We start from the raw sequence: 21,497 nt of genomic DNA, 5'->3' as shown, positions 1-21,497 counted from the left end.
CACTCTGGGAGAAGAAATTTCTCCTCACTTCAGTCCTAAAAGATTTACCCCTTATCCTCAAACTATGATCCCTAGTTCTGGACTCCCCCACCATCGAGAAAATTCTTTTTGAATCTACCCTGTCTAATCCTGTTAGAATTTTGTACGTTTCTATGAGATCCCCTCTCACTCTTCTAAACTCCAATGAATATAATCCTAACCAATGTATTCTCTCCTCATATGATAGTCCCGCCATCCCAGGAATCAACCTGGTAAACCTTCGCCTCATACACTCCATAGCAAGAACATCCTTCCTCAGATAAGGACACCAAAACGGCACACAATGGCAAAGTGACCAAAACTATGATTCTGTCAGTATGAGCTAGCTCTCCCAATTTTGGCACAAGCCCTTAGATGTTAGAAAGGAGGTGGACTGGGACCGTCGTCGTTTTCCTGTGTGTGGATCGATGCCGAGTGGTCTGTCCAGTTTAATTCCTTTTTTAAAGACTTTATTGCAATTTCAGAGTCAACCACATTGCTGTTAGAGTTATTAAACCTGTTCACTTTCAGTTGATTGGTAAATAACTGCCATTGTCAGACAGTTTGTATTGACTCCTTAACTAGTTTGTAATTTAAAGTTCCAAGTCAGAGATTAACTTAATCAAAGCTATAGCTTGTGAGGACGTAGGGAGAGATTGAGCGGTTGGACGTCGGGAGAGATTGAGCTGTTCCTTGGTTACCAGGAGCAGGCGAAGCCGCCATGTCCCAGCAAGGGGCCGCGCTACAGAGTTACAACAATGAGCTGGTTAAATGTATTGAAGATTTGTGCACAAAAAGAGAAGAACTGAATCAACAAATCTTACAAGAGGAGGAAGAGAAGAACAAGCTGCAGAACAATATCCGCATTTTAACAGAGAAACTAGCCACGGTCAACGAGGGTCCGGCATGCAAGATGGCAACCCGCAATGAATTTGACCGAACTATTGCAGAGACTGAAGCTACTTATATGAAGACCCTCGAAAGCTCCCAGACGGTGCTGACAGTGCTGAAGCGGGAAGCAGGGACCCTGAATCAAGCCAATAAAAATAATGACAACAAGGACTCTTGGTTTTTAGCAATCAGCTTCTGAGGAGCAGGATGCGCAGGAGAGAGGGAATCTTTGATCGTAACAGTGAGAAACATAGTCAATAATTGCCTAATACTGGATCACTGTTAAAAGGATTTCAAATTCCATCAAGAGATTGACTACTTAAAAGACATTAAGTTGATTTGTTTGTGATAACATTTATTGATTATGGAAAAGAAAAGCTATAGCTTGTGAAAATAACTTACTCAAGTGATTCCTATCTGCACCAAGTTCCCAACTTTACACTCATACCTCGTTGCACTCAGACCTTGACACAATCTGCGGGGGGAGTGGATAGTCAGGTCAGGGGATGGGTAGGTTGGTGGTTGAGTTTCATTGTTTTTTTTTTAAATAAACATTTTATTGGGATATTTTTTGGTTTGACAACAACAAAATAAACAATGTACATGAATCTACAAACATAGTGCAAAAGCCATCTCCCTTACAGGTTCCACCTTTATTAACCCCAACTCTAATCTAAACTAACACCCCCCTTTCTGTTGACGATTAATTTTCCGCAAAGAGGCGGTGAACGGTTGCCACATCCGTGCGAACCCGAACATTGACCCTCTCAAGGTGAACTTGATTTTCTCCAAACAGAGAAAGCTAGCCATGTCAGATAGCCAGGTCTCTGACTTTGGGGGCTTTGAGTCCCTCCAAGCTAATAATACCTGTCTCCGGGCTACCTGAGAAGCAAAGGCCAGAAAGTCTGCCTCTTTCTCCTCCTGGATTCCCAGATCTTCCGACACCCTGAAAATCGGCACCTCTTGTCTCGGTGCCACCCTTGTTTTAAGCACTGTGGACATGACATCTGCAAACCCCTGCCAGAATCCCCTAAACTTTGGACATGTCCAGAACATGTGGACATGGTTCGCTGGCCCTCCCACACACTTTGCACACCTATCTTCTACCCCAAAGAACCTGCTCATCCGGGCCACTGTCATGTGAGCCTGGTGAATGAACTTGAATTGTATCAGGCTGAGCCTGGCACATGTTGTGAACGCGTTGACTCTATTCAACGCGTCCGCCCATAGACCATCCTCTATCTCTCCTTCCAGCTTCTCTTCCCACTTGCACTTCAGCTCCTCAGTCTGCGTCTCCTCTGACCCCATAAGTTCCTTGTAAATGTCAGAGACCCTCCCTTCTCCTACCCACCCTCTGGAAACTACCCTGTCCTGTATCCACCTTGGTGGTAGGAGTGGGAAAGTTGAAACCTGCCTATGTAGGAAGTTCCACACCTGCAGGTACCTGAATTTGTTTCCCTTCGCCAATCCAAATTTCTCCTCCAGCTTTCCTCTAGGAAAGCTCTCCTCTATAAACATATCCCCCATCCTCTCAATCCCTGCTCTCTGCCAACTCCGAAACCCCCTGTCCATCCTTCCCGGGGCAAACAGATGATAATTACAGATTGGAGACCAAACTGCACCCACATGTCTCCTCCATTGCCCCCAGACTCTCAGGGCCACCACCACCACGGGGTTGGTGGAGTACCGTGCCGTTAGAGGCGCCGTTATCAACGCCCCAAAGCTGGTGCCCTTACATCAAGCCGCCTCCACACGCTCCCATGCCAACCCTCCCCCCACCACCCTCTTCCTGATAGTGGCTATATCTGCCGCCCAATAGTAGTTACTGAAGCTTAGCAGCGCGAGCCCACCCTCTCCCCGGCTCCGCTCAAGCATCCCATTCTTTACTCTCGGGGTCTTGCCCATCCATACAAAGCCAGTTGACCCGTTTAAAAAAGGACCGCGGAATAAAGATGGGGAGACACTGAAACACAAACAGGAATCTCGGGAGGATCATCCTCTTCACCGTCTGCACCCTCCCAACTAGTGACAACGGGAGCGCGTCCCACCTCCGAACGTCGTCCTTCAGATGGTCCACTAGTCGGGCCAGATTTAGTTTGTGCCGCCATTCCCATTCCCGTGCCACTTTTATGCCTAGGTACCGAAAGCTTCCCCCTACCACTCTAAACGGCAGCTCCCCCAGTTGCCTCTCCTGTCCCCTCGCCTGGACCGCAAACATCTCACTTTTCCCCATATTTAGTTTATACCCCGAAAACCGGCCAAATTCCCTCAGAATCCTCATGATTTTTTCCATCCCCTCTGCTGGGTCCGGTCCGATACATCCAGGAGCAGGTCGTCTACGTAAAGCGAGACTCTGTGGTCGTCTCCCCCCCCCCCCCGGTACAGCCCCTTGAGGCTCACAGTGCAATTGCCAGCAGCTCTATAGCTAACACGAACAACAGTGGGGAGAGGGGGCATCCCTGTCTCATCCCCCGATGCAGCCTAAAATAGTCCGATGTTGTCCTATTTGTCCGTACGCTCGCCACAGGAGCCTGGTACAGCCACCTGACCCAGTCAATAAAGCCGCGCCCAAATCCGAACCGTCTCGATCAAAGGCCTTCTCTGCGTCCATTGCGACCACTACCTCCACCTCACTACCTTCCGGGGGCATCATGATAACGTTTAATAGCCTTCTTACATTGGCCACCAACTGCCTTCCCTGAACAAACCCCGTCTGGTCCTCCCCAATAACGTCCGGAACACAATCCTCAATCCTAGAGGACAAAATTTTGGCCAGCAGTTTGGCATTCACATTCAATAGGGATATTGGCCTGGAGGACCCACACAGCTCTGGGTTCTTGTCCCGCTTCAGGATCAGCGACATCGTGGCCTGTGAAATCGTTGGTGGAAGCACCCCTCTCTCCCTTGCCTCATTGAATGTCCTCAACAACAACGGCCTCAATATCCCAGAGAACGTTTTATAGAACTCCACTGGGTACCTGTCCGGCCCCAGGGCTTTACCGACTGCATGGCTTTTGTGAGGGCCACGAAGAATCCAGCACTAGTTGAAGGATAGAAAGAAATAACATTTATTTACAATAACATATATATATTTTTAAAATAATTTTTATTCAAGTTTTTTAATAACAATAACAAATTTTCTCCCCGCAATTTAAAACACACAAGGCGTGTTTCCACACCAAAACAAGAAAATAACTCTTTCCCCCCCCCCCCCACAAAATAAATAATAACAAATAGCAATACAAGAAAGAAGAAAATAACATAACAAACCCACCGCCGCAAAAACACACCCCCCCCAACCATCACCAAACCCACCACCCCTGCCCTGACCCCGGTTGCTGCTGAGACCGACCACTCTCTATCCCTTCGCCAGGAAATCGAGAAAGGGCTGCCACCGCCGAAAGAACCCCTGTACCGACCCCCTCAGGGCAAATTTCATCCTCTCCAACTTGATGAACCCAGCCATGTCGTTGACCCAGGTCTCCAAACTCGGGGGCCACGTATCCCTCCACTGTAACAGAATCCTGTGCCGGGCTCCTAGAGACGCAAAGGCCAGAATGCCGGCCTCTCTCGCCTCCTGCACTCCCTGCTCCGAAGCTACCCCAAAGATCGCGAGCCCCCAGCCTGGTCTGACCCTAGACCCAACCACTTCCGACAAAATCCCCGCCACCCCTTTCCAAAACCCCTCCCGAGCCGGACATGCCCAAAACGTATGGGTGTGATTTGCCGGGCCACCCGAACACCTCCCACACCTGTCTTCCCCTCTGAAAAATCGGCTCATCCTTTCCCCCGTCATGTGAGCCCTGTGCAGCACCTTCAGCTGAATTAGGCTGAGCCGTGCGCAAGAGGAGGAAGAATTCACCCTCTCCCGACCACGTCCCATCCTCAATCTCTTCCCCTAGCTCTTCCTCCCATTTCGCTTTGAGCTCATTTACTGTACAATAACATATATATATACAACTGCAGCAGCAACTCCTTTGCTGCTCCTCTCCTCTCTACCTGGTTCCAAACTGGCCAGCTTTATTTATGCAGGGAGTCTGCTAATGATTTCTCCGTCCTCCTCATTGGGGAAGCTCATACTCCCAAAGGATTGTGGGATTGCCATTAGTCCCCAGCCAATGGTAAGCAGGCAGGTTATAACATCCCTCCCCCCCCCCCAAAGTCCAAGGAATCCACCGAAGACCCTGGCGAAGGAGGGTATCGGACTCGTTTTGCCGCAGGCCGGACACCATTTGTACGAGGCGCTGGATCGGGCGGCGTGTAACGAGACGGAGAACGGCGCTTCTGTGATGAACGGCGTAACGGTTGTACATCCACGGCCCGTGGGCCCGAGGATTTCCCCTCTGAGGCGTCCTGTGTCTCCATCTCGGTGTTGGAGTTCGCTGCCTCCGTCATCTCGGCATCTCTATCTCCACGCGGTTCTCCAATGACCTGCGCAGGCTTTGAGTGCGGCACCAGAGGAAGATTGTGAGAAACTTTCCACTGTGTCTGGTCTCTGTGTCTCTAGAAATGAGCTCCGGGGGCGTGGAAACTTCGGAAGGGATGGTCTTCTGGAACGAACGTGGTCTACATGCGCTGGAGACGACCCTGGGCTTGCACCTGGTAAGAGATCGGGCCCGTTTGGCGAAAGATTACGCCAAGGACCCACTGGGCACCACCAGCAAAATTCCGAACAAACACTGGGACACCGGACGCAAACTGCCGAATCGGCCGATGCTGAGAAAAACCATGTCCCTGCCGTTCTTGTGTGCGACGTACTTTTGCGCCAATGTCGCGGAAAACCATGCTAAGTCCCATTAGGAGTTCTGTGACCAGCACCTCGGGGAGGCCACGCGTACTGAAAGACAAACGCATCTTCTCGATTGTTACACAGGACATTGTGCCTGTCATCCTATGCACCTCTAACCATTTAGACTGGGCATCGATTAGTCCCCAGCCAATGGTAAGCAGACAGGTTATAACAATGGCCTTCAGACCCTCCGCTATCTCTTCCATCCCGATCGGGGGCCCCAGCCCTTCCACCAGCTCCCCATCCACCTTCGGGAAATTCAGCCCTCCTAAAAAGTGCCTCATCCCCTCGGCCCCGTAGGGGGTTCCGACTCATACAACCTACTATAAAACTCCTTAAACGCCTTATTCACCCCTGCTGAGTCTCCAACCAGGTTCCCATCTCCATCCTTTACTTTCCCTATCTCCCTGGTTGCTTCCCTCTTTCTAAGCTGCTGTACAAGCATTCTGCTGGCCTTCTCTCCATGCTCATAAATCGCCCCCTCGCCTTTCTCAGCTGCTCCACTGCCTTCCCTGTTGTGAACAAGCCGAACTCCGCTTGTAGCCTCCGCCATTCCCTCAAAAGCCCTGCCTCTGGGGTCTCCGGATAGCTCCCGTCGACCTGTAGTATCTCCTTTAATAGTCGGTCCGTCTCTGCCCTGTCTACCTTCTCCCTGTGGGCCCATATCGAGATCATCTCCCCTCTAACTACTGCCTTCAATGCTTCCCAGACCACCGCTGCCGAAATTTCCCCCGTGTCATTGACTTCCAGGTTGTTCTGAATACATTTCCTCAGCCGCCCACAGACCTCATCGTCAGCTAAAAGACCCACGTCTAGCCTCCAGTGTGGGCACTGGTTACTACCTGCAGGTCAACCCAGTGCGGGGCATGGTCTGAGATTGTGATCGCCGAGTACCCCGTGTCCACCACCCCTGCCAGTATGGCCCTGCTCAGAATAAAGAAATCAATCCGGGAGTACACTTTATGCACGTGCGAGTAGAAGGAGAACTCCTTCACCCTTGGCTGCCCAAATCTCCATGGGTCCACCCCCTTCATCCGCTCCATGAACCCTTTTAGTTCCTTTTCCATTGCTGGCACCCTGCCCGTTTTTGAGCTTGACCAGTCTAAACCAGGGTCAATAACTGTTGAAGTCCCCTCCCATGACCAACTTATGCGAATCCAGGTCCGGTATCTTCCCCAGCATCCTCTTTATAAACTCCACATCGTGCCAATTTGGCGCATTCACATTTACTAGTACCACCTGCACCCCTTCCAATTTCCCACTGACCGTAATGTACCGGCCTCCCACATGCAAAACTATTCTTCCCGCCTCAAACACCACACGCTTGTTGATCAGGATCGCGACCCCTCTAGTCTTCGAGTCCAGTCCCGAGTGAAAAACCTGTCCGACCCAACCTTTCCTTAATCTAATCTGGTCAGCTACTCTGAGGTGCGTCTCCTGCAGCATTACCATATCCGCCTTCAGTCCTCTCAAATGCACAAACACGAGTGCCCTCTTGACCCGCCCATTTAGCTCTCGTACATTCCAGGTGATCAGCCGAGTTGGGGGGCTCATCACCCCTCCCCCTTCGCCGATCAGCCATCACCTTTCTTGGGCCAGTCTCCAGCCCATGCCCTGCGTCTCCACCGGCCTGCCCCCAGGCAGCCTCTGCCCCCGACCTCCTCTCTGTCCCTCAGCAACAGTCCCTCCCTCATCAGCAGAACATTTTCCCCCCTCACCCCCTAGTAACAGCATAATGTAAATCGACCCCTTTGATAAGCCTAACATCTGCTCACCCCCCACTACGCTTTTGTGAGCTAGCCCGCCCAGCTAGCTTGGTGGCCCCCACCCCTGGCGCCAGACATTCTCCCACCTATTGTTCCCTCCCCCTGCTCACCAGCAAAATTCTGAACGAACACTGGGTCACCGGGCGTAAACTGCCGAATCGGCCGATGCTGAGAAAAACCATGTCCCTGCCCTTCTTGTGTGCGGCGTACTTCTGCGCCAATGTCCGGGAAAACCATGCTAAGGCGGGTGCGAAGTCTCCGGTCCATTAGGAGTTCTGCGGGAGCTACCCCAGTCACTGCATGGGGGGTGGTCCTATATGAAAACACAAAACGAGCCAGTCTCGTGTCCATCGACCCGGAAGACTGCTTCTTTAGGCCTCGTTTGAATGTCTGCACTGCGTGCTCCGCCAACCCATTTGAAGCTGGGTGGTAAGGGGCAGTGTGGATATGGCGTATGCCGTTCATCTTCATGAATCTCGCAAACTCCTCACTTGTGAACGGAGTGCTGTTGTCCGTGACCAGCACCTCGGGGAGGCCATGCGTACTGAAAGACAAACGCATCTTCTCGATTGTTGCGCAGGACGTTGTGCCTCCCATCTTATGCACCTCTAGCCATTTAGACTGGGCGTTGATTAATAGAAGGAACATGGATCCTTGAAAAGGGCCGGCGAAATCCGCATGCAAGCGCGCCCAAGGCCACCCTGGCCATTCCCAGTGATGTAGGGGCGCGGCCGGCAGAAGCTTCTGATACTCCTGGCAAATAGAGCAGTTTTGGGCCACCTTCTCAACGTTGGTGTTGAGGCTTGGCCACCAGACATAACTCCGGGCCAACATTTTCATTTTGGTCACACCTATTACCCGTTGTGCAAGTCTCTCAGTATCAGCTCCTGTCCTTTTTCCGGACAATCATACGCGTCCCCCACAAAAGGATGCCGTCTTCCACGCTGAATTCGGACAGCTTGGAGGGAAACGTCCGCAACTCGCCTGGGAGCTGTCTATGCTGCCCACCATACAGGACTATGTGCCGAACCTTTGACAGGACTGGCTCTGTCTGGGTCCACTCACAGATCTGTGATGCCGTGACAGGCAAGGTGTCCATAAAATTTAGGGTTGCAACCACCTCACCGGTCATGGGGGTCGACATGGGGCCGGTCGATAAAGGCAATCGGCTCAGAGCGTCGGCATTCCCTATCTGAGTTCCTGGTTTGTGCTCCAGAGAATACTCGTATGCAGCGAGCAACAAAGCCCAGAGCTGGATCCATGCGGAAGCAATGGGCGGTATTGGCTTATCCTCTCTGAAAAGTCCCAGCAGAGGCTTATGATCAGTCACAATCGTGAAGTGGCCGCCATATACGTACTGGTGGAAACGTTTCACCGCAAAGACCACTGCCAGGCCCTCCTTCTCGATCTGCGCGTACTTTTATTCCGCTGCAGTCAATGTGCGGGAGGCGAAAGCTATCGGCCGCTCGGCCCCGTTCTCCATCTTGTGGGACAGGACGGCCCCAATACCATACGGGGATGCATCTCATGTGATGAGCAAAGGCTTTCGAGGATCATAGTGGGTTAGTAACCCAGACGATGACAATTGTTGTTTTACCCGCCGGAAAGCAGTTTCTTGTGGCTGATCCCAAACCCAGTGTGATTCTTCTTTAGCAGAAGGTGCAACGGGGCCAGCGTAGTTGCCAGATTGGAGAGGAACTTTCCGTAATAGTTTACGAGGCCGAGAAACGAACGAAGATGCGAAGTGTCAGTCGGGGCGGGGGCCTGTTGAATCACGTGCACCTTCTTTGCGACGGGGTGCAAACCTTCGCGGTCCACCCGATAACCCAGATAGACTACTTCCTTCGCCTGAAAGACGCACTTTGTGCGACGTCAACGGACTCCAGCCTCCGAAAAGCATCTAAGGACAGCCTCCAAATTTTCCAAATGTTCCTGCTCCGACGACCCTGTGATCAAAACGTCATCTAAGTAGACAGCAACACGCGATAAACCTCTCAAAATGCCCTCCATAACGCGTTGAAAAATAGCGCAGGCAGAGGATACTTCAAAAGGCAAACATGTATATTCATACAGGCCCCGGTGTGTATTAATCGTTACATATGGCCGGGAGGCAGGGTCCAGCTCCAACTGTAGGTAGGCGTGACTCGTATCTAATTTTGTGAACGAGAGTCCGCCTGCAAGATTCGCGTAGAGATCCTCTATGTGAGGCATTGGGTATCGGTCGAGTCTGGAAGCCGTATTCACTATAGGTTTATAGTCGCCGCACAAGTGAACTGTGGCATCTGGCTTCATTACAGGTACAATTGGTGCTGCCCAGTCAGTGAAACGGACAGGCCTGATGATACCCAAAGTCTCCAAACGAGTGAGCTCCCCTTCTACCTTCTCGAGCAAGGCATAAGGCACCCAGCATGCCCGGAAATAGCGCGGCGTGGCTCCTGGTTCGACTTGGATATGGGCTACAGCCCCTTTTATTTTCCCCAAACCGGGCTGGAATACATCTGGGTATCGTCCTAGCACCTCAGTCAACCCTCCAGAAACTGTTTGGAGGATGTGCTGCCACTGCAACCGCAAATGGCGCAACCAGTCCCGACCCAACAGGCTGGGCCCATGGCCGCGCACCACGATAAGTGGGAAACGCCCCTCCTGGCGTCCGTAAACAACAGGCGTCATCGTAGTTCCTGCAATGTCCAATGGTTCCAACCTGGCCTGTGTGTCGGTTAATGTAAGGGTCTGTATACCCTGCTTGATGCGGTCGAATGTCCTCTGGGCGATCACGGAGACCGCTGCGCCAGTGTCCAACTCCATCTAAAGCGGGTGACCATTGACCCGTACTGTCACTTTAATGGGGGCCACACGGGGAGCTGCCACACAATGCAGCTGTAGGCAGTCATCCTCTGTCTCCACGTCCTTGGGAGTAGTCGCCGCAGGTTCATCCAAATGAAAGGTACGGCCCCAGGGTCGGCGCCTACAAGTCTGACATGGACATGGCTCCTCATCCATTGGTCCTGGAGAAGGCTCCCTTCGGGGAGGAATGTCCGACGGGCACTGGCGTCGATCCGGACGTCGCCTCACCCAAGGTACCGCAGGGGTGCAGGGGGACGCTTTCGAACGGAAGGCATGCACCTCCATTCCCTGTAGCTCCTGCACTCCTCGTTCTGCACTCTCTCGGGACAATACTATTTGAATGGCCTGTTGAAAAGTCAATGTTGGCTCGGTTAACAACTTTCACTGGGTGGCCGCATTGTTAATACCGCAAACCAAACGGTCGCGTAACATTTCTGACAAGGTTTCACCATAGTCACAGTACTCCGCAATCCTGCATAGCCTGGATAGAAAGTCAGCAAGGGATTCTCCTGGGGTCCTCTCAGCGGTATTAAACCGGTAACGTTGGACTATCGTGGATGGGGTTGGGTTAAAATGTTGCTCCACTAAGTTCACAAGTTCATCAAACGTTTTGGTATCCGGCGCAGCTGGGTACGTAAGGCTCCTAATCACCCCAAACGTATGCGGGCCGCAGGCGGTGAGCAATATGACGACCTGGCGCTTGTTTTCGGTGATGTTGTTTGCCCGGAAATAGTAACGCATCCTTTGTGCGTACTGGTTCCAGCTTTCCAGCGCAGCATCAAAAACATCCAAACGTCCATACAGAGGCATGGTGTAATAGAAAACAACTTCCAACCTGTATCCAACAAAAATCCAGGGAGGTGGCTTCAGCAGTGTAGACAGCTATTCACTTTAACCCTCGGCGCCAGTTTTGTGAGGGCCACGAAGAATCCAGCACGAGTTTTCAGGATACAAAGAAATAACATTTATTTACAATAACATATATGTACACAACAGCAGCAGCAACTTCCCTTGCTGCTCACTCCTCTCTCACTCTGGTTCCAAACTGGCCAACTCTATTTATGCAGGGAGTCTGCTAATGATTTCTCCGCCCCCCTCATTGGGGAAGCTCATACTCCCACAGGATTGTGGGATTGTCATTAGTCCCCAGCCAATGGTAAGCAGGCAGGTTATAACAGGAAGGGAACCTGTTGTCCTTACCTGGTCTGGCCTATATGTGACTCCAGACCCACAGCAATGTGGTTTACACTTAACTGCTCTCAGGGAATGAGCAATAAATGCTGGCCTAGCCAGTGACATCCATATCCTACGAACAAATAAAAAAAATTATTACAGAACATTTGGTGTCACAAAAGCCAAAACTTCCTTTGACATGTCTGATAAAGGTACATGCCAGTATCCTTTAAGTCAGTCAAGTTTGATCATAAAATTCTCTTGTTTCAACACAGTTTTTCCTAACGAGGTATAGGATACGAGTCAGACTTCGTAACTACGTTCACCCTTCTATAGTTCACACACAATTGTTGTGTTCCATACGGTTTTGGTACCATCACAATAGGTGAGCTCCAATCACTGCGACTCATTTCATTGATGTCATTCTTAAGCATGCTATTAATTTGCTTTTGTACCTGTGCTAACTTTAGTGGATTGAGCCTGTATGGATGTTTAATTGGAATGAGATTTCACAGATCTACATCAGGCATAATAACTTTTGTACTTCCCAATTTATTACCACATACAACTCTGAGTGACTGCAATAACTCTTCTCTCCCCCCCCCCACCCCCAGAAGGTGAATTAATAATTTATCGCACTTTTGTATTACTTCCTCATTATCCAATCAAATTTGAAAAATGTCAAATTCAGAATCATCTGGATTTATCTCTTCGCACTGAGGTATAACAACTAACACCTTTGTAGTGATGTTCGGTACAATGGTGGGACGGTGGATTCAAGTCCCCCCGTGAGTTACACTGGCAGAGGCCTCATCCTGCGGGTCCACCGCATGTGGTAATATCCATAGCTTCAAAAAGAAAGAGTGGGTTCTGAGATGGACAAAGGAGCATTGTGACTTCAAATGGGAAGGCCACACCATCAGGTTTTACCAAGACGTGGGAGCAGAGCTGGCGAAGAGGAAAGCAGTGTTCAACAAAGCCACGGCCTTCCTGTACAAAAGTGGAGTCCAGTTTGTGGTATAACTGGAGGGGCTTAGTAACGTTTGAGGGAAAGGACTATTTATTTGATGCAACGGGAAAGGCGGGACTCCTGTATTAAGAAACACGGATTGGGTGTGGTGTGATTGAGTTTTTTGGGTGTTGGGGATGGGTTGGTTGAATTGTTGCATTGTTGGGGTCCATGTTAATTTTTGCATTTTCCTGTTGTTGGAGTTGAAGTTTTACAGTGGGTCTAGGTTTGGGGTTTAGTGTTATGCGGGGTTCTGTTCTGAATATTTTGAAAATATATAGCTCCTTGTCAGAGCGCAGTGGCTTTTGTGGTTTTAGTATTTTGTTATTTGTAACCATTTTTCTTAACTCTAGTTGGGAGCCTCCCTGCTAACCTAAGAGTTAGCTAACCGGAGCAGTGTTGATAAGTTGGCTGCAGCTCATTATAGTAGTTTTTTAGACAGTGAGCTTAGAGTTTTTGTTTCTTTTAGGTATGTTAGAAGTAGATTTTCGTTGTTTGTGTTCGCCTTACTTCCATTTGTATGCATATTTGGTGTGATAGTTTCCAAGGGCAAAGGCGGATGGAGGGGAGTAGTTTCTTGACGGTGCCTGCAGATTTTTCTTTGTTTAGTCTGAGGATTTGGTTTGCTGGCCATCTTGGGTGGACCTGGTCGCTGTACCTTTTATTTATTTATTTATTTATTTTAAAATTTAGAATACCCAATTTTTTCCAATTCAGGGGCAACTTAGCATGGCCAATCCACCTACCCTGCACATTCTTTTGGGTTGTGGGGTGAGACCCAGGCGGACACAGGGAGAATGTCCATCACAGTGTCTGGGGGCCCGGATCGAACCCGGGTCCTCGGCGACGTGAGGCAACAGTGCTAACTATTGTGCCACCCTACTGTACCTTTTATGTATCTTTTGGGTAATTTGTGTTGGTGGAAATGGCTGACTCTGGATTGAGGGGACTTGGGAGATCCCCAATTCATTTTGTCACCTGGAACGTCATGGGGTTGAATGACCCAGTGAAAAGGTCAAGAGTATTTGCTCACCGTAAGAGTTTAAATTCCGATGTGGTGTTTTTGCAAGAGACTCATTTGCAGGTCAGGGACTAGACAAGGCTGCGGAAGGAGCCAGAGGTCAAGTCTTTCATTTGGGATTCGATGGTAAGGCCAGGGGTGTGGCAATATTAATTAATAAAAGGGTTCAGTTTTCTGTCTCTAGGATCTTGGTCAGCCCCAGTGGAAGGTATGTTATTGGCTGTTGCTCTTTAATGGGCACTCCCCTGGTTCTGGTCTGCACCTCAAACTGGGACAATACAAATTTCATTCATAATCTGCTGACCTCCCTCCCCGATTTGGATTTGCATCAGCTTATTTTGGATGGGGATCTAAATTGTGTTCTGAACCTTCGCCTGGATCGGTCCAAGCCCAAATCTCTGACTCCATCAGGGTTGGCCAGAGCTTTGTTGTTTTTCATGGAGAAGATGGCGGTGGTGTGCTTGGGGGAGGGGGGGGGGGGGGGGGTCCTTGGCATGTTTTGCACCCAGGTGACAAAGATTTTTCATTTTTCTCGCATGTGCATCAGCTATACTCGTGGATCGATTTTTTTGTGGTGAATTTCTGCTCCCTTCGGTGGAGCGGGAAGGTAATCCAGCAATTGTGATTTCTGACCATGCCCCGAACTTTGCTGATTTGGCACTACAGTCAGGTTCCCCCCAGCATCCGCCATTGAGGTTGAACACAACATTATTAGCGAACGAGAAATTTTGCGAACGCATGTCCACAACCATTAGGGACTACATAAAAATGTTATAAAAGTCGTTCAATCTCACCTTCCACACTGTGGGAAGTCCTTAAAATGATCATCGGGTGGGAGATTAACTCGTATAAAATATTCATGGTGAAGCCACTGAGGGTGGAGCAGCAGGTATGTTGGTGGATCCATCCTTGAGGTGAACCATCAATACTCACTTGCCCTTACCCCAGAGCTATTGGGAAGTAGAAAAAAGCTGCAGACATAATTCGAGCTGTTGTCAATGGACAGAGCGCTGGGCCAGTTGCAACTCTCAAAGGGCATGTTTTATGAATACGGGGAGAAGGCCAGTAAATTTTTAGTTCAACTGGAGTGACAGGCGGCTTCCTGGGAGATCGTACAGGTGTGCAACTAGAGCGACAACCTGTTTTCCGCCCCTCCTCAGGTTTATGCAGCTTTTGAATCATTCTGTTAGGGTCTCTGTAGAGTGTCCGGCTGAGGGATCAATCATGACTGATATTTTGGACAGCGTATCCATCCCATCAGTGGAGGAGTGAGGAGTTAGAATCCCCGTTGGGCCTGGATGAAATTGTAAAATGGATTGGGCTGATGCAGACTGGTAAAGACCCGGTCAGGATGGCTTCCATGTTGAATTTTAGAAACAGTCTGTTGTGCAGTTGGTGCCTTTAATTCTGGATATGTTTAATGATTCCTTATCCTAGGGTTCGTGCACATCCCAGTGTTTGCGTGGGTTTCACCCTCGCAACCCAAAAATATGCAGGGTAGGTGGATTGGCCACACTAAATTGCTCCTTAATTGGAAAAAAATAATTGGGTACTCTAAAAAGAAATTTTGTTTTAAATCCCAGGGTTCGTTACCCTCTACCTACCCTCACACAGGCTTCTGTATTTCCTTGATTCTCAAGAAAGACAAAGACATATCGACTAATTCATTCTCAATTGCAGATGTTAAGTTGTTACCAAAGTGCTGACGCTGTGGCTGGAGCCCTGCCTCCAAGAGGTGATCTCAGAGGTTCAGAGAGGGTTCATTAAAGGTCGACAACTGTCGGCCAATATACATCGCTTGTTAAATGTTGTCCTTTTCTCCTCTGTGTCCGAACCGGAGGGGATTGTATCGCTGGTCGTCGAAAAACCATTTGATAGAGTGGATTGGGAATATCTGTTTTAGATTCTTGGGAGGTTCGAATTTGGTCACAAGTTTATTACCTGGATGCGACTACTGTATAGGACCCCACTGCTAGTGTTCGTACAATTGTCCTGAATTACGTCCCGTTGACTAGGGGCATGAGACAGGGGTGTCCACTGTTATGGACCAGAGTTTAGAGAACACCAAAGTGTATCATGGAGTTCACCTGACCCATGACTTTTAATAGATTGTGGTTTTGGGGAGCACAAGGGCCTACTTTACAGGTGTGATGCAACAGAGATCTAAAGTACTTTTAAAACAAAACCATGTTTATTTATGAATCCAGTTAACACTTTATAGACCCACAGTAAACATCTCAACAACTATCAACACCAATAATCCCCACAGATACAATATTCCATAAATAACCCTTCATAACTTTCCTAACAACTTCCATAAGACCAAAAGACCCTTTTTACAGAAAGAAAGCAGGTTTAAATTCTCTACAGAAACAGGTATTACTTTGAAATCCTCAAATGATCTGGAGACAGTCTTTACATTGCAGAGAGATCATTGCACCTTCTTGCTGTGACTGCAGCTTCTTCAACTCCAAAATGTAACTAAAACACACAGACACACACCAGCCTTTTTGCTCAAAGTGAAAGTAAAAGCAGAGTCACAGCTCAGCTCCACCCACACATGACATCACTGCAGCTATTTGATAAACACCCATTTCATAAAGGTACTTCACTACAGGTATTTGATAAAACATCCATTTCTTAAAGGTACTCTCACATGGCACCACTGTCTCCACTCGTGTGTGCTTTGGCAATCGAACCACTTGATCTAACGCTGAGATCTGGAGCGGGATAAATCGGGCAGGGATGGAGCATCGAATGTCCCTTTACGCGAATGACCTACTTCTTTATATTACAGACCCAGAACCCTTGACGAGGTAATGAAGCTGCTTAAGAGTTTTGATTATTTCTCTGGATACAAGTTGAACTTAGACAAGTGTGAATGTTTCCCGGTTTAACTTCAGAGGAGGAGAGCCCAACTGGGGAGGCTACCTTCTCACTTTACCAAGATTTGCTTTTGTTATCCAGTGGCCCATAGTTGGGCTTCATTTCATAAACTAAATTACATTAATTTAGTGGATAGTGTCAAGTCAGACTTAGAGAGTGATGCGCAATCAATAACTACTGAAACGAGGATGTAGTCCGAATTGAAGGCTTTAATCAACAAGATGTTTCCCCAGCAACTCGAGTACAGAAAGAGGCTGGCTGCTGGGAAACACAGGTTCTTATACCCCGCCTCACTGGGCGGAGCTACCTTACATTCCGACCAATGAAATGCAAACACTTGGGCCAATGAGCAGCGAGCCTTCTCCACCAATGGTAGCTCACACTCCCAAGTACCATAGTACCTCTAGTCATACTACCACAGAGAGGTGGGATAACCTGTCCTTGGCGGGCAGGGTTCAAACTATTAAGATGAATTTACTCCCAACATTTTTATTTATGTTTCAATATCTCCCCAAGTCCTTTTTTGTTGTAATCATCAAATTAATGTCCTCCTTTGTTTGGGCGGGTAAGATTCCAAAGATCTGTGGGGCTTTTCTCCAAAGAGATAGGCAGTCATGAAGCTTAGCTCGACCTAATTTATTGTTTTTACTATTGGGTTGGCAATATTGAGAAGATATTGTTGTGGTTCAGCATTCCTGGTTCCATATGAGGACAAATGGAAGCGAGCTCCTGCACTGTTTCTAGCCTTGGTTCAATAGTTACTGCATTTTTTACCTTTCTCCTCAGAAAGATTTTTCTGGGATCCAGTGATGGTGTCCACCCTGAGAATTTGGAAGTAGTTCAGGCAGTATTACAAGCTCTATTCCCGGTTTTCGTGCAACAACCACCTTTTCCTGCCAGCGGGTTTGGACTTGACTTTTAAGTCATGGGAGAGGAAGGTGTGGAGACCTGTTTGTGATGGGGAGTTTTGAAGGAGTTGGCGGAGAAATTCCAACTGCCTGGTTCCAGTCTTTTCAGGTTTTTTCGGATTTGTGATTTTTCACTCAAGATTTTCCCTTCCTTCCCCTTGGGACCACTCTCTTCCCTGGTGAAGATTTTCTCTGGCAGGGTCTGATGGGGATGGGGGTGGGGGAGGGGGGGGGAGACTATTTTTGGCATATGTGGCCAGATCCTGTCAGTGGAGTCAGCTCTGATGAGTAAGGCAAAGACAAAATGGGAGGGTGAATTTGGTCACATTCTGGATTGTGAGGTGCAGGGTCAATCCTATGTCTTCAAGTGTTCGGCTAAATTTAAATCAATTCAAGGTGGTGCATAGAGTGCATCTGACTAAAGCGAGGATGAGCAGATTCTTCTCTGGGAGGGGGGGGGAGTGTGGAGGACACATGTGAGCGCTGCTTGATGGGGCTGGCTAACCACACTCATTTGTTCTGGTCTTGTCCCAAGTTGGTACACTTCTGAGCCTCTTTTTTCAACACCATTTTGGAGATACTCAATGTTGATTTGGCAGCCATATTTGGGACTCACCGGTGCTTCAGTCGAGGGTGAAGGCAGATGTCCTCGCCTTTACCTCGTTTGATAGCCCAGAGGCAAATTCTGCTTGGGTGGAGGTTTCTTACTCTGCCTCGTGCCTCGGCTTTTACACTTGAAGAAGATTAAGTATACCATAAAAGGGTCGGTAGGAGGGTTCTACCTAAGGTGACAGCCATTTATTTCATTTTTTAAGGAGCCAGTCACCGTCAGCTGTTGGGGAGATTAGTTTAATGTTTGGAGTTAAAGTTAATATGTGATTTTGCATATTAGCCACTTTTTTTATTGGGTAATTTTGGTTAATTTTGTTGTATGGTTTTGTTTATTATGGAAAATATTTTAATAAACATATAAAACATAGTGGAGATGACATCCCAGATCCACTGTATCAAGTACAATTGGACTGTGATTTATTGTCAAGTCCAGTAGTTGTCGGAGTGGAAAAGAAGTTACCAGAGTAGACTTACTTTTGGGGAATGATTTGGCAGGAGGGAAGGTTGTAGTTTCACCGAGGATTACAGAGTCTGAGGGAAGATAAGAGGACAGAACAGTTACACAATTTCCAGATATTTTTCCGTCATGTGTGGTGGCCCAATGCCTAAACTAAGGTGACCCAATGGCTAAACTAAGTTCACCACCAGAGATCAAATAGTCCATCGTTGAGAATGAGGATAATTCCAAGGAAGCGTTTGGCAGGACTTCATTAATTGAGGCCCAGAAGTCATACCCAGAGATACATTGATTAACGCAGTCAGCACTCTCCGAGTTTGTGGCTGAGAGGGTTCCAGTGGGCTATTACGTTAAGAACGGAGTTCTGATGAGGAATTGGAGACATCCTCGTAGACCTGCGGATGAGGAATAGACTGTTGTTCATCAGATAGTGGTGCTGCAAAATATCTTGGGGAAGTAATACGGATAGCATATTAAATACCAATAGCAGGACATGTGGGAATTCGGAAAACTTGGGTAGCAGTCAACAGACATTTTTCCTGGCCAGAACTGCATGAGGATGTAGTGCAATTCTGTAGAGTATGTAATACCTGTCAGGCAATAGGTACAGCACTGGGGGTGGGTGGGAAACAATTTTGGTGAGCTGGGCTTTTAATGAGCATGGCTAATACATAAAAAAGGGCTTCCCAACATTGCTCGCCAAGGAAGCTAGACAAGCCTTTAAAGTTCCAATACCATAATTGTAAAAGTACATCCATCCAACGGGAAACTGATTTTTGGCCTCACGCCAAAATTACCTTGTCCACCCACCAAGCTTCCTGCTATTAGTGGGCCTGGAGGTTTCTGCCCAATATTTCTGCCCTGGGTTGCACTCAAAGACAGTGCCTGCTATTTCGGTATCATTCAATTACATGTTAAACCTTTGAAGATGGAAACTTTCTCAGAAATTGCTTAAGCAAAGTAATCAACATGAAAGCCCCTTTCAATGAAGAATTTATGAGGAAATTAAAATATTTTGAATTAATTATTGTTGCCAAAATGAATGAGCTGAAAGAACATCTAGTGTTATCCATGGTTCAGTGGGTAGTACTCTCAGAACATGAATCAGAAGGTTATGTTCAACACTCAATCCAGAGCCCCAAGCACAAAATCCAAGTTGATACTCCATCGCAGCACCGTCTGCTGCCTTTTGAATGCGACGTTAAACTGCCCTGTTCGTTGGATGTAAAATCAGCGTTGAGGAAAAGTCAATTGACCACCTTGTGAATGTGACGTTGCAAAGCAAGTCTGGAGAGAGGAGCATCCAGAGTAGCTCGATGATGCAGGATTTTACGATTTGGGGTTATACACCGAGGTAAACACCAGCTGCTTCTAGAGGAGAATCAACTGGCTAAAAGACGTTCATTGGTCTTCCTGAAACCCGTTGATATTATCAGCTGGTGACTGATTATTCCAGATGGACTCATTCGGGCAGCACGGTGGCACATTGCCATCTGACTGCGCCAGGGACCCGAATTCAATTCCAGCCTTGGGTGACTGTCTGTGTCATTGCTGTACTTTCTCCCCATGTCTGCATGGGTTTCCTCCGGGTGCTCCGGTTCCCTCCCACAGTTCAAAGATGTGCAGGCTAGGTGGATTGGCCATGCTAATTGCCCCTTAGTGTCCCACAGGGGAGACGGTGGCAATGTGGTATTGTCACTGGACTAGTAATCCAGAGACCCAGGATTATGATCTGGGGATCCTGGTTGAAATTCCACCTTGGCATGTGGTGGAATGTAAACTCAATAAAATATCTGAAATTAAAAGTGTGGTGAGTGTGAAACGACTGTCCCATCTCGTTCAGTAATGGTCTTTAGAGAAGAAAATCTTCCATTTTTACGTGCTGTCCATGACAGTATTGACAGAAGTGACCACCACACAGTCCTTGTGGAGATGAAGTCCCATCTTCACATTGAGGATACTCTCCATTGTGTTGTGTGGTACTACCATCGTGCTAAACTTAGAACAGATCTACCAATTGAAGACTCTGCATCCATGAGGCGCTGTGGGTCATCAGCAGCAACAAAATTCTACTCAACCACAATTTGAACCTCATGGCCCAGCATATCCTCCTCCACTCTACCATTACCACCAAGCCAAGGGATCAACCCTCCGAGTGTAGGACAGCATGTAATGAGCAACACCAGGCATACCTAAAAATGAGGTGTCAATCTGGAGAAGCTACAACACAGAACTGCCTGTGTGCCAAACAGCACAAGCAGTAAGTAATAGACAGAGCGAGACGAGTCCACATCCAGCCATGTATGGTGGTGGACAATTAAACAATTCACTGGAGGAGGAGGCCCCAAAAATCCTCAATGATGGAGGATCCCACCACATCTGTGCAAAAGACAAGGCAGCATTCGCAACAAGTTCCAGCAGTAATGCTGAGTGGATGATCCATCTCGGTCCTCTAGAGGTCCCCGTGTCACAGATGTCAGTCCTCAGTCAATAAAGATTCACTCCACGTGATATCAAGAAACATTAAAACCACGGGATACTGCTAAGGCTATGGGCTCTTACAATATTCCAGTAATAGCACTGAAGACATGCTCCAGAACCTGCCGCACACCTATCCAGTACCGTTACGACACTGGCACCTATCCGGCAATGTGGAAAATTGCCCAGGTGTGTCATGCACACAAGAAACAGGACAAATCCAACCCGGCCAATTACTGCTCTATCAGTCTCCACTCCATCATCAGCAAAGTGATGGAAGGAGTCATCAACAGTGCTATCAAGCAGCATTTACTCAGCAATAACCTGCTTACGGATGCTCAGTTTGAGTTCCACCAGGGTTACTAAGCTCCAGACCTCATTATGGTCTTGATTCAAATACGGACAAAAGAGCTGAATGCCAGAGGGGTGGTGAGAGTGATTGCCATCGACATCAAGGCAGCATTTGACCGAGTATGGCATCAAGGAGCCCTAGCAAAACTGGAGTTGATGGGAATAAGGGGGAAAATTCTCCACTGGTTGGAGTCATACCTGGTAGAGAGGAAGATGGCTGTGGTGGCTGGAGGTCAATCACCTCAGCTCCAGGACATCACTGCAGGAGTTCTTCAGGGTAGTGTCCTCGGCCCA

General features: G+C 48.3%; 1 protein-coding gene across 1 annotated transcript; it reads left to right on the top strand.

Moving 5' to 3' along the window:
• The first annotated feature begins 691 nt into the window (after nucleotides 1-691).
• Nucleotides 692-1,108, top strand: LOC119951041 (Sjoegren syndrome nuclear autoantigen 1 homolog). Its single transcript, XM_038774076.1, has one exon. It carries the CDS (start codon nucleotides 740-742, stop codon nucleotides 1,106-1,108), a length of 369 nt encoding a protein of 122 aa, XP_038630004.1. The 5' UTR covers nucleotides 692-739.
• Nucleotides 1,109-21,497: the final 20,389 nt, after the last annotated feature.

This window comes from Scyliorhinus canicula, chromosome 16 (assembly GCF_902713615.1).
Source record: "Scyliorhinus canicula chromosome 16, sScyCan1.1, whole genome shotgun sequence".
NCBI classification, from domain to species: domain Eukaryota; kingdom Metazoa; phylum Chordata; class Chondrichthyes; order Carcharhiniformes; family Scyliorhinidae; genus Scyliorhinus; species Scyliorhinus canicula.
This window is presented reverse-complemented; position numbering and strand designations above follow the sequence as displayed.